Source organism: Agelaius tricolor, unplaced genomic scaffold (genome assembly GCF_023055355.1).
Source record: "Agelaius tricolor isolate 1412-34295 unplaced genomic scaffold, bAgeTri1.0.p SCAF_8, whole genome shotgun sequence".
NCBI classification, from domain to species: domain Eukaryota; kingdom Metazoa; phylum Chordata; class Aves; order Passeriformes; family Icteridae; genus Agelaius; species Agelaius tricolor.
The window spans coordinates 45,714,831-45,727,906 of NW_027269268.1; the positions used below are offsets into that span (position 1 = coordinate 45,714,831).

The 13,076-nt window shown below is 42.5% G+C and overlaps 2 protein-coding genes across 3 annotated transcripts in view; one reads left to right on the forward strand and one right to left on the reverse strand.

Moving 5' to 3' along the window:
- Positions 1–770: 770 nt before the first annotated feature.
- On the reverse strand, positions 771–6,472 carry SMIM20 (small integral membrane protein 20). Its single transcript, XM_071432597.1, has 3 exons — positions 6,216–6,472; positions 2,512–2,568; positions 771–1,210 (listed from the first exon to the last, which is right to left on the reverse strand). The coding sequence occupies exons 1-3, from the start codon at positions 6,322–6,324 to the stop codon at positions 1,173–1,175; spliced, it is 204 nt and encodes a 67-aa protein (XP_071288698.1). The 5' UTR covers positions 6,325–6,472; the 3' UTR covers positions 771–1,172.
- Positions 6,473–6,816: 344 nt separating this feature from the next.
- SEL1L3 (SEL1L family member 3) overlaps positions 6,817–13,076 on the forward strand; it is a 33,625-nt gene continuing 27,365 nt past the window's right edge. For both annotated transcript variants that reach the window (XM_071432594.1, XM_071432596.1), the window contains exons 1-2: positions 6,817–6,953; positions 11,088–11,655. In XM_071432594.1, coding sequence (XP_071288695.1) covers positions 6,897–6,953; positions 11,088–11,655 — 625 coding nt within the window. In that variant the 5' untranslated portion in view covers positions 6,817–6,896. The remainder of the gene's footprint in view (positions 6,954–11,087; positions 11,656–13,076) is intronic.

A 13,076-nucleotide genomic window follows, 5' to 3' on the forward strand; every position in this document is an offset into this window, starting at 1 on the left:
GTGTATCCTTTGAAGGCCTTTTAATAAATACCTACTTTATTCCTTTAACTCTGTCTAGCCTCTGTTCTAGATAGCCTCTCAAGGCATCAGAACTAGATGAGCCTTAAGGTGCCTTCCAACCCAAACCAATCTATGATCCCTACACTGAATGGGTACACTCACTCTGGCTCCAAATATCAAGCAAAATGACCTGAGAACCCGAAGGAATCAAACATGGCCACATTTTACCAACAAGCAAACAGAAAATATTCTAATGCTTAGAGTGATAATAGAAGACTAAATAAAAACTAATTCATAGGAGGAGAGGTGTGTCTGAGTGGGAGAGTAATGACAATGACAGGCAGAAATAGAATAGCAAGTAGCAGAACAGCAGTTTAGAAAGTAACACTGTAAAGATGGAGTCTTTCATCTGTTGTCCTAATAACAGTGTGTGATGTCCAAAAAGATGACAAACATCTGCTAACATTAGGAATAACACTCTGCCCATACATTTTTCAACACATACAGCATCCTGCAATGATCTTTAAAATGTTGTGTGTCATAATTCTACTTACTTAACTACAATAATTTTATCCAAGTTGAGTCTGTTTTGCCTACAAAAGTAACTGAGAAATCTCCTTGTGTTTATCCAGACCCACGGGCTCTGTTACTCTCTTTACTCCCCTTGTCCACTGGAGGAGCAGGAGTAAGAATGCCCAGGGGGACACACCTGACAGGCAACCAAGGCACTTTCCACACACACTTGCAAAACAATGAAAAAAAAGTACAAATTGGTTTAAATTTTTTAATGTACAAATTTACATTCACCATGTTGTAACTTTCAAACTAGGGAGGAAATTGCAGCAGTCTGCATGATTTATTCTATCCATAATTTACAAGTGTACAGATTAGAAGAAAATCCTTTTTCCTTTTCTCAAGGAAATAAGTATTTCATGTCTATACTCAATAATCATTCAGCTTTCTAACAGGCTGTGAGCTATACACCAGCATTCTCTCTCAAAACTAGCATGTTTTTATCTCTTGGGATTCCAACCAGTAGCCTTTGTTGCTCCTCATGTGCCCACACAGCATATTCAGAATTCTGCTCCAGCGACACATAAAGACACACTTCAGTGAAAGAAGCAGCAGCTGAAGACATCCATCTTCAGTTCTGCAATCCACCCAGCTGCCAATTACTTTCTTCCAAATGGATCCGACCACACTTTTAACCCTACAAATCAAACATCAGAATAGCAGCAGTTGATAATTTAGACTGTTGGAGAAAAAAACAAACAGGTCTGCTACTCCAGCTTTGTGTATTTTAAACAATGAAAGAAGACAACAATTTCCGCACTGAATTTGCACCTCTGCTTAAACTTGCAAAAATATACAGAATAAATATACAGAATAACAACCTCATCTTGATCTTACACTTCAGATAATGGAAAAATCTATGACATTCATAGGCAAGGTGTTCTAAAATTGTTGGATCATTTAGAATTGCACCTTACACTTAAATTTGTCTAGGTTTCCTTTTCAACTAATGGATTTCGTAACTCATCAACAGCTAAATTCAGATGAAAAGGAGAACTTACACAAAGAAGAACTGGTCATTAAGTACCTGCATCTTGGATAAATGAGCCAGTCCAGTCCTCTTGAATGTTTAGTAAAAAAGACAGGTTTACAAGACCTCTATTTCACAATACCCTTCCTACTTCTCTTCAGCATTTCCTCCACTTCCCTGGAAAGCAAGTCCTGCAGTAATGATCTAAACAATGCATGTAATAAGGTCATGGCTTTAATCCTGTTTGATTTTCACCTGCTGCTGACATTAGGCTTTTTCAAAAACAAAAATACCCTTTAACATATTCAGATATTACATGTTTCATCAAGACAGGCACTCTCACATCTTTAATCAAGAAATGCCAGCCTTGATTTAACACTCCATTTAACATTATAAAAAAATGAACTATCAAGGCTAGTCTGCTATACTTGAATTTTACTTCCCTCACATGCTTTTCTAAACCTTCCACTGTCAGCAGCAAGGATCCAAAAGCTATTAGCACTGCATTCCAAATTTTCCTTCACATGTAGTGGACTTCTGCATGGCCCATCCATCCATGAAGGCAGAAGGCACTGCCGAAGTGCTGATGAACTGTGTTTCAGCAGAGTTTGGTATTCCACAAAATTAGGGTGCAACATTGTTCTTTATAGCTACAGCTCAGCCTATCCATGGTTCTTGCTCACTCTGAGCTGGTTCAGAAGTGGAAACTGGCCTCTATTTAACAAAGTGTGAAGACAACAGAAATTCTGCAACTTATTTGGCCAGTTAAGTCACTTTAGGTGAGTTTCATTAAAACCATAATTTTTCAGTGAGGAATTAGCCTGAAAAAATAATTTAATGGCAAGTTTATTAAATATGCTTTCACTGAATGTATTCTTCACTGTATTATTTAAATCCATATAAATACTGAGGCCTTACTTCAAGAGAATCTTTAAAACAATTGATGCAAACACATAAACCAAGTGTACCTGCAGGCTGAATATCCTCTTGAACAATACCAGCTCGGTTTATTGACTGCTCATTCTCTGGAAAACAGAACAGAAAGGACACTACTAAAAAAAAAGAAAATACCAGATAACTTGATTGCACCCAATAAAATAATCTTGAAAATTTTATTAATTTGAGATGCTTCACAGTAAAATTTGGTTAAGTATCTACCTACAAAATGCAAACGTAGTCTTCCTACTTCACTGAGAAATCAACAGCTAGTCTGTTTCGAGAGATTACAAACAACAAGATAATCATCCTCAAACAATGCCTACTGTTTAATACAGATACCAAAACACCTGCCATGGTCCCAGCACTTAAGGAATGACCAGTACTTTTAGAAGCTCATTCATATGCTCAACATAAAACTAGTCAAAGTATTTTTTTTTCTTTTGGGCAACTCCTGTTTTCAAGACCTGAAAGATCTTGCAAACAGATTCCATGACGGTACCTACAAAATTACTGCTTGTAAACTTTGTGAAATTCAGCATCTGAGGGATATTTTCCCATACACTGGGCCTGTCTCAGGCTTTTCTTTTTTCTTTGAATGATTCAACCACTTCCACATAGAGAAATGGAGAAAACTACTTCCCTTACTAAATGCCCCTCCTTTTTTTCTATTTCCAGTCATGCACTTCACCACCACATTGCTACTTTGAAGCAGTAAGTCAAAGCTCAGGTGGATTCACCTTTTGCCCCCACCACTGAACTTTTGGAGGCCTTTAAACCTGCAGGGTGCACATTCCCAAAGGAAGCTCAGAAATAAGCTCACCTTAAAAATGGTATTTTTCATTATCCTACCCCATTGGGAATGCACTGGCATTACATGTTATCAGGCTGGCTAGGTACAAGCCTAATGCTACTGGAGACTTGCAGTATATCACAGTAATTGATTCTCCCTGCAAGGGGACAGGCACTAGAGGCACATCCAGGTTCTCCAATTCTGTTCACTGAGCACGGTAATTCCATTTCATCCTTTTTAGCAGACAAAATCACGGGGACTTGTCTAATTTCAAAGGAAAAGGCACAAAATCCAGAAGGGGAGAACAGAATAGATTAGGGCAACAAAGGAGACTTCCTGTAGGACATGAAGGAAAAGGATATTCAGTCTTGAGTAGAAACTTGGATTAGAAGAGAGGCAGGAAAAACAGGAACCAATCTGAGAGTTCTGGGGACACACTTGGGTTGAACAGCAGGAGCTGTTAACTGGTCAGGCAAAGAAACCTGTGCAAAAACTTAAGAGATGATAAATACACAGACAGGACACAGAACAGTCAATAGGAAGACAGCTGGGCCTGCAAACAACTTGGAAGACAGGTAAGCCAGAAAAGAGCAACAAGGAAGATTCAGTCTTGGTGACAGGAGAGCCACCTCCCAGGATGGGGAAGAAACAGTCTCACAATTCAGAAAATCAGGCAACCTGTGAAAATATCACATAGAGCAGCTCTCAAGCCACTGTTTTAGTTAATCCATGTGAAAAAGGCCTGTGCTGACAGCCTCAAAGTTTCATCATTGCCACTAAACTGCAGTCATTTTTAAAACTACATACAGGCAAGAAAATATTAGAAACAGCAAAGCCAAAAAACTGAAGTACTAAAACCCTACAGAAATATAATATTTCTGTATAAAATTAGGTCAAACTCCTTTGTGCATAATTTACGGTTCATAGCAACAATTTGATTATATACAGTTTTTCCAAGTAGCTCTCATCTTGTTTGTTAAACTGCTAGGAACGTCTCTGAAGATGTTTTGAGAATTGTGCAGTAAAGTCTTCTTACAGAACGTTAATGTACTTCACTTGTATAGAATTTGGGAGATACACAAGAAAAACAAGAGTGAAGAAAGAAAAGACAGCACTTCATGTTTACATAGTTCAATGTCACTCCAGGTAACTAATATTCATTCTTGCCTTTTGCATGATTATTCTGTGATGCTAATCAGAACACCTAACTTTTGGGACACAGCATCCCCAAACACAGAAATACTGAGCATTCTCCCAGAGCTCAAGCCAACAGAGGGCGGGAGCTTCTACGGAAGTTGTCATACAGCTGGCTGTACTCAGAAAATCCTCTGTACTCCAAAGGTTAATACTTGGGTTCAAACACCACAACTGTGATAGTTCACAATCTTGCCTCAGGTATTGTGATAACAAATGCTTGTGCCTCTCATACTGCAGTGATGATCAAGAAAAGCTCCTTAGAAATGAATAAAGGTGATATCAGATGGAGATTCAGCACCAGGCAGTAAGTTTAGAATCAGGTATCAAATCATAGGTTTGTGCACTTGCTAACTGTGCATCAATTCAATAATTCTATGTCCTAAATAGAAATTAAAAATCCCTAAACTGATTGAAAACATCTACTCACATAATTCATAAGTACAAAGGAAGACATAGCTCCACTAGTTCTGTCCTTTGCTTACTGCCAAGACACATTTCAAATATAGTATTTTTGGAAAGTATAGCATAAGCAAAAAAGATTTAGTAATAATGTTTTCAAAGGAAACACGGAGTAGGAAACATAATTGTAGGAAGTTTCACAAACATAGTATCCTTGAATAAAAACTTGCTTGTAAGTTAAATTTTCCTTGACCTTTGATGCCAGGCCAAAGCCTCTCCAATAAAACCATTAGGTTTGTTATCCTTTTTTCTTTTTCCTTCCTAGAAATCTTCAGTTGTCTTGGCAGATTAACCACACGTATCTTCACAGTATCGGCTTGCTTAGTCTCATAAAAATTCAAGTGGGGGTGCAAGGCTGGTTGTACCAGCACTTTCCCCCCATTTCCTTCAGCACCATCTCACAGAAGTTGAGGAGGAGTAATGGGTGCTCCCTATAGAGCACCAGCCTGGAGCTGCTGAGGCTTCACACCTGGAGCTGCAGCTGCCTTCGGGGCTTGGCAGGTTTTCCTGGCAGGAAAGTGGGATTTTCCTCAGGAGTCAGTTTCAGAGACTCTGCAGACTGAGACCAGTTCTAGCAAATCATCACAACTGGCTGCCAAGTTTTAAGTTAGATTTTCAATTGCAGCTGGAAAACACAACTCGAACAGCTCATAGAATCATTGAACAGTCTGGGATGAAAGGGACCTTTAAAGGTCATCTAGGCCACCTCTCCTCACTGAGCTGGGACATCTTCAGCTAGATCAAGTTGCTTAGAGCCCTGTCCAACCTGATCTTGAATGTTTCCAGGGATGGGACACCCACCACTCCTCTGGGCAATCTGTTCTAGTGGTTCATCACCACCATCATAAATGTATTCCTTCTATTTACTCTGCTTAGTTCAAAGCCATTACCTCTAGTCCTATTGCAACAGGGCCTACTAAAAAGCCTACCCCAACTTTCTTACAAGCTCTCTTCAAGTGTTCTACAAGGTTTTTCTGAAGTCTTCTCTTCTCCAGGCTGAAGAAGCCCAACTCTCTTAGCCTTTCTGCATGGGAGAGGCTCCATCTCTCTGATCTCAATTTCTTCAACTGCGTGTCAATCCTCTAAGGAGCAGCTGAAGGATGTTCGTGCTGGCCAATAATTTGAAATAAGAGCAACGGCGAGCTGTATTATTTTAGTTTTCAGGTATCTCCTACACGAGCAGAAAGCCCCTGGGGAGTCACTCGCCGAGCAGCAGCCCCGCATTCCCCCAAGGCCGGGCACAGACCGGGCCATGGCCCAGCCAGCTCCCCCCGCGCACGGACTCACTGTACTCCTCCGGCAGCAGCAGCGGCCGGAAATAAATGGGGTAGAAGGCGGCTCCCACCATGGCCACGAAGGCGCCGAAGATGCCGATCGTGCGGGACAGCGCGGCCATGGCCGGGCGGACGCGGCGCGGGGCCTGCGCGGGGCCTTCCGGGGCACGGCCCGGCCCGCCGGGAGGGCGCCCCCGCGCGGCCGGCGGGGCGCAGCGCGGGCACGGGGCCGGTGCGGTCGGGCTGCCAGCCCGGCCCGGGCAGCCCGAGACGATGCGCCTTAGTCCCGCCGCCCCGCCCTAAAGCGCCTCGCCCGGCAGCGGGAGCTGTCCCGGCCCGGGACCGCGCCGGCAGCGCAGCGCCGAGGCGGGAGAGCGGGGGCCGCCGCGGAGCCGCCAAGGGAGTGGGCGGGCACGGCCCTGCACGGGGATCCCTCCCGGGCCGCCGCCCGGCGCCTACTGTACGGAGCTCCCAGAAGCCGCCAAGGAGCTGCGCAGCACGGCCGGGGCTCGGCGTCTTCTGGCCCAGCCCCTCCGCACCTGCGGCGGCGGAGCGGGGCCCTGCCCTGCCCTGCCCTGCCCTGCCCGGGCGGCGGCCCCTCCTCCAGGAAGCCGGATCTGCCGCATCCTTGTCGCCGGGCCGGCCGCGCAGTCCCTGCCGCGCTGGGCACCGCCGCAGCAGCAGCAGCAGCAGCATGCGGCCCCCGGCCGAGCCCCGCCGCCCCCCTCCGCTGCTCCTCGTCCTCCTCACGGTGAGTGCCGCCGGCCCCGCACCTGCCCCCGCGGACCCAGCCCGGGCAGGGCCGGCCCGTGCGGGGCCGCGGGTCGTTCCCGCAAGGCGGAGGGAGCCCAGCCCGGGTCCGGCGGGGCTTGGGGGCTCGGGCCGGGGCTGCCCCTCGGAGCCAGCCCCGGCTGTCCGGCCTGGCTCCGCGCCCCCTGCCAGCCCCGCGGTTACTGGGGCCTGGCTTACTGAGCTGGGGACGCCGAGCCGTCACAGCCAAGCGTTGGGCTTTCTGCCCTGGCTGACGATAAACTTCTAGAGTGGGAAAAATGGGGAGGCCTTTGACATCTGCGTACAGATGAACGACTGAACATAGTGCTGCACTGGCTTATGGAAATAAGTGTGGTTTAGGGCCAGTTACTAAACTACTTTTTCATCTTTTCTGTTGCTAAGCGTAAGTTCTGGTCAAAGTGTTTGTGTGCCTGTACCATGTTGGTGCTGATGGAGAGCAGCAGATTAACACCCTTTTTTGTCATGTCTTCTTTTCACACATCGTAAAATGTAGCATGACGTGTTGGACATTTGCAGGCGAAGAACTGCAGTTATCTTCAGGTTTTGTGCAAACAGATGCAGGTTTCATAGAGTTTTGTGGAATTTCTGCAGAGCTGAACTCATGGAGGGTCCTGTTGAGACCTCCAGCAAATGAAAGAATACTTGCTCAATCATTTCTGTATTATTACACTACTGAAAATGTTCTGTTTCCTAATGCTTGCAGTATTTGCCTCCCACATTGATTTTTATCCCAAGATCTCATGGGATGACTTGGGCTTATTCATTCAGATTCAGCAGGATTTAAGAAAAGGAAAAAAAAACCAAAAACATTTACAGCTTTAATGGCTAAGTTACCCTCCACAACAAAACCTTTATGTCTGTCTTGTTGAACTTTGCCTGGTTCATGATAATATTTTGAATCAGCATAGTTGGCCTCTTTAGCATGCTGGAAAACTTTTATATTTAAGTCTCATAATCACACTCAATGTGTAATCTTTTCATTTTTGTTCTTTCTCAGAGGTGATGCACATTTACCTCTGCCTTGCCTGATATCACAGGAAGGGAAGAGGCTTCCTCACCAAGCAGGAACATTGAGATGATACACACTCTGTGCACTGTGTAGTGGTAACAGAGACTTGGCCATGGTCTGGAGGTGTATGGTCTGCAGTCTCTGCCAGGTCTCCATCATATGGGGTTGCTCAGGGTTCTTTGCTCCATGCTGTTTACTGGATGAGCCTCCAGAAGGGTTAGTTAGGTGGAGTGTAACAGCAGACTCAAATACACTTCATGCATTTTGGCAGCATGGCCTCAAGTAATACCCAGGGCCCAAAGAATACAAAGTAAAATGGGGAGCCATTTAGCAGATTGGGCACTACAGGAAAGGCACTAGATCAGCAGAGCTGAAGCTAAACTTAGGCATCAGCAATTGTGTTGCATTGTGCTTAAGTGCTCTAGGAACATCATAGAAACTGTTCTGCAAAGACCTGGCTTTGGGTTTGAAAGCTTACTGCTTTGGGATCCCCCACCACAAAATTTCTGCCATTCACTGGAATTCAGATGGACATATTCATACACTGCTGCATCTTTGTTAATGAACTGTGCCAGACCCAAGCTGTCCTTGCTGGAGTCTAGTTCCCATTGCTCTGTACTGGGTATCCACTGAGAACACTGAGAGCTGGCTGTGTGTGTTTTGACAGTAAGTGTGTGTGGTAAGCACACATTAGCACCCCTATGCTTTTTAGTATCTACCTGGTAGACTTTTGCATCTTGTGATAATGACATGGCATTGTGTTCATAGTATATTACCATCTTCCTCATGACACAGCACCCTTATCACAAAGATTAAGCTACTTACAAGTACTCTTTATTGTAAGATCAAGAAATATTAATTAAAACCATCAAATACAAGAGGTTTAGGATAATTTGTTGCTGCGGCTATGTGCTTTTAATACTTTTAAACCAAAGAAGAATTGTGTTGGAAATGTAAAAGAATAGTATCTTTTGTGAAGTGAAGCTCTGAAAGGTACTCAAATTAGTATGAAAATGAAGGCTCTCTCCTCAACTTTTGTCTTAGTATTTGTGTACATGTGTTATTCCAGCATATGATAGACACCATACCATGTGTTCCAATGGACACCAACCTCCTATTGCTATTCCTTTTTTAGCCCCTTCAGTTTGCATAGTTTTTGCAATATAAAATCACAGAATATTCTGAATTGGAAGGGACCCACAAGGATCATTGAGGCCAACTCTTTAAGTGAATGGCCCATAAAGGGATCAAACGCACAACCTTGGCATTATTAGCATGGTACTCTAACCAATATGCATTTTGTGGAGTGGGAGATAAGGCAGAGAGGAAGGCTGTCACTCTGATGAGATGGTATTTTGGCTTTCTACAATAGGCAGTTGCATAGTGTTCTGTGGGTTTTTAGCATTTTATTTGTTTGAGGTCTGTATCTTGGGGCTTGCATGTGTTTATCAGTGTTCAACATCACTGCACACCTCACTTGCAGTGTCTCTTGTCGAATTCAAGAAGATAAAGAGCATTTGATTGCAAGTATGGAAAGTGGTTTAAGTGACAAGTTCCCTAGGAACACTAAATAAAGTGATCTAGAGCTACCCATCTGCTCACAATGGTATCTAGCTTTTTTGTCCAAAAGTTCCCTCATTCAGATATGTCTTCCAGTGTCTGATCTTAATAAAGTCAAGGTCTTGAAGTAAACAGCACCTCTATGCATAGTTGTGTTCCACCAACAAACCTTGAGCTCTTTTGCACCTCTAAGGAGGCAGGGAACTGGGGAAAAATACCATTTGATCACACAGGTGATCAAAAAATCCAAAAATCCTCATCTGTAGGAGCAAGGAGGTAGTATAGGACTGAGTTCTGACTTTTCCTAATATTTACACCTTCACAGGTCTTACTGGCTTGATGTTTTTTTCAGTGTAGCTCTCAAGGAGTGTCAACATATTCTCAAGAAATAAGAAGCAAAATAGTTTATCATTAGGGACTTTTACTGATCCCCAAAATATTGGATTGTGGGCAAGGTCTAGTCCTCCAGGTGCACAACACATAATTTCTATCATTAGAAATGTACTAATGACTAGGCCAAACCCTTTAAATATTTTGAAAAACACAGTGAAAAAGGCATCAATCTAAGATAGGTATCCAAGATAAATTTTATTTTAATTTGTTTAATCTTAGCAAAGTTAAAAGTTGCCCAAGACAGATTTCATTTTGAGCAATCTTAATGACCATCTTCCCTGGTAATCCTAAGTGACAATTGTGAATATTTAGACAGACCAGGGGTCATGGTGGAACTGCTGTGCTGGTGGCTTGCCCTCAGAGCTCAGTAATCCCTAGTATCCTTGGCAGTGCATCAAGCTGGATGCTGGCTGCTAGGCAGAAAGAAAAGAAGCTGTTTGAAGCTTTAGAGACAAGAACTTCAGCACAGGGGATAATCCTGTTGTATGTCCAGGCACTCACTCTCCAACTTATATAATGTGGAGAGCTGAGCAAATTCAGCCTGCTGGTCTTGCTGCTCAGATTTCCAAGTCCATCTTCACAATAGAAACATGTCAAAAATGAAACACTTCATGAATATTAATTCATTCTCAGGAAGCCTTTGTTGTTATTTTATCCTTGAGGGACCTTCATGACAAGTAACAAAATTAGCTAACTTTTTTAGAAGAAGCAGAAACATCAGGCTGTAGCAATCCTAGCAAACAATGATACATAATGAGTGTATGCCTGTACATTTTTGTGCAAACTCCTTAGGCCTGATCCTAGGAGCATGTTTAAATAACGTGACGTCTAAGTCGCTATCTTAGACCGGATTCCACTTGCATGAGGGCTGCAGGATACACCCTGTAAATACAGTTTGTTTGTGGAAGCATGTGTAACTTTGAGAACTTGACGTAGGGACGTTGATGCCATTAAAGTCTTGATGGTGGCTCTCCAGTAATCCATGTCTACTTGCTGGGAAAAGGAACCTCATCTTTTGAAGTAAAAGTGTGGTATATACATGCCTGTGCAGTGTTCTGTTATTATCGTGAGTGTATGAATAATCACATAGATTCTCTGGTTAACATATTTGTGTTTTGGGTTTTCTTCCAGAACTTTGTGCTGTCCTTTGGAAAGGAGACATTACAGACAACAGCAGTTACTCCACAGTTTCAGAAGAATATGGATTATGTAGATTTTATCTATTTAAACATTTTAGAAAAGAAAGTTCTTAACAATTCTGAGGTTTCAGTTCAGTATTTATGTTCTAAGCCTTGTATTGTCAGTTTAGAAGCAGTAGCTTCCTCTGAGTTCAGGACTGGTGTACCAGTGTATAGAAGGAGATGGAAGGATGAGAAGAACCTTTATGTTAGCAGAACTCGACAAGTACACTTGAAATTTCCAAGCATCATGGTTTACAGAGATGATTATATCATCAGAAACTCAATAATAGTGCACAGTGTGATACTGTATGCATGGATTAGCCACAGATCAGCTAGCAACTATGGTGATGAGCAGAATGAAGACTACCAGGCTGCAGTTGCCAAGAATTACACATTTTTAGAAGCAGTTCCACCCTTTGAACGGCCATATAAGGACCACAAAGTTTGTCTTCAGTGGGGTGCTGACTATTTGTGGATGCTCCAGGCCAATAGGATACCTCAGTGCCCTCATGAAACTGGTAGGTGCAATGTTACTTTTTTTTCCCCAAGGAAACATCTCTGGTAAGCTGTTAAAAAGTACCTACTGGTAGTAAATAGTAAATATTACATACAGTGGTTTACTTGGGAAGCATTGTTGAGCATGTAATCTCCATAACTGTAAGGTTAGAGTTGCAAGTTGCTGAAGCCATCCTGCTTTTTGGATTGTTTCATCACAGCCAGCCTGGAGGTTGGTAGCAGCCTGGCCCCCTATTTTCTAAGCATTTTCAAACAATTTTAGTCAAAACCCACCAGTTAGTCAACATCATTCCTTTATCTTCAGAGAGAGTTGTTCAGTCCCTTACTGCATTAATTCAGAATCAGTTCTGCAGTTCATGCACACATAATTTTCACACAAATAGTTTCCCTCTGCTTAAAGTGATGGCCTCACACTCGGAAACATATTTTCAAGTCTTTGTAGTGAGCTAAGCTTTACAGCACCTCTTTTTTTTTCCCCAGAACCATTATGAACAAGCATTTTAAGAAAAATTAGTAGTTTTAAATAAAAATTTGTGTCTTGCCAACAGTACATATTACAGAAACAGCTTTGCTTTCTAGATTTTTTGAGTTCTTTTTTTTTTCTGCCTCCCTATCTCTAGCTTTGCACTTGCTGACAATTCTTTTGGTCTCAGTGCATGCTCAAAGCAGAACCTAGAAGGAAAAAGAACATTTGTTTCTAAATGGTTCTCTCCCAGAAAATCCCATAAGGGTATTTGTGTCATTTATTCTCACTACACTGGCGTGTAAGTGCTCTGAAGAAGAACAGGGAACATCTTGCTTCCTTTAAGGGCTTTCTAAAATACTTGTTGGAGATAGCCTGTGATATCTGACAACACTGTGAAACATCTTATTGTCTGTATTATCTATTTCTATTACAGATTAAATCAGTTTAATAGACAATAGGAGGAAGTAATATTGAAATTTTGTTTCTTAAAATAATATTGTAACAATTTCTCAGGGTTTGGTTTATTTGATGGTTTTCTTGGTGTTTTTTTGTCTGATTTTTGGGTTTCTCTAGGCAAGCTGATGATATATCACGACCTTGAAAATTTTTCTCCTGTTTCTTAGAAAGGGCAGCTTTAGCAGTTTTGTTACAGGATTATCCATATCAGTTAAGAGCAGAATTGTTATCTATGCATACATATAATATAGAGAGGCACAAATGGAGAGCAATTCCAAGAGATGTGGAGAAATGTCACTTAGGCATAACAAGAGATAGGATGAGATTTAAGTGAATAACATTAAGTAGGACTTCTTGTTTACTAACTGGTTCTTTAAGTATCTTAAATAAGTCTGTTCTTTCCCTGCTTCTAATTCCATCTGGAGACAGGCTCAGTTTCACTTTTCATGGGTTATTTTGTCCAAGACTGTAATGTATTTTACAGCAGCAAGTGAATTTGTG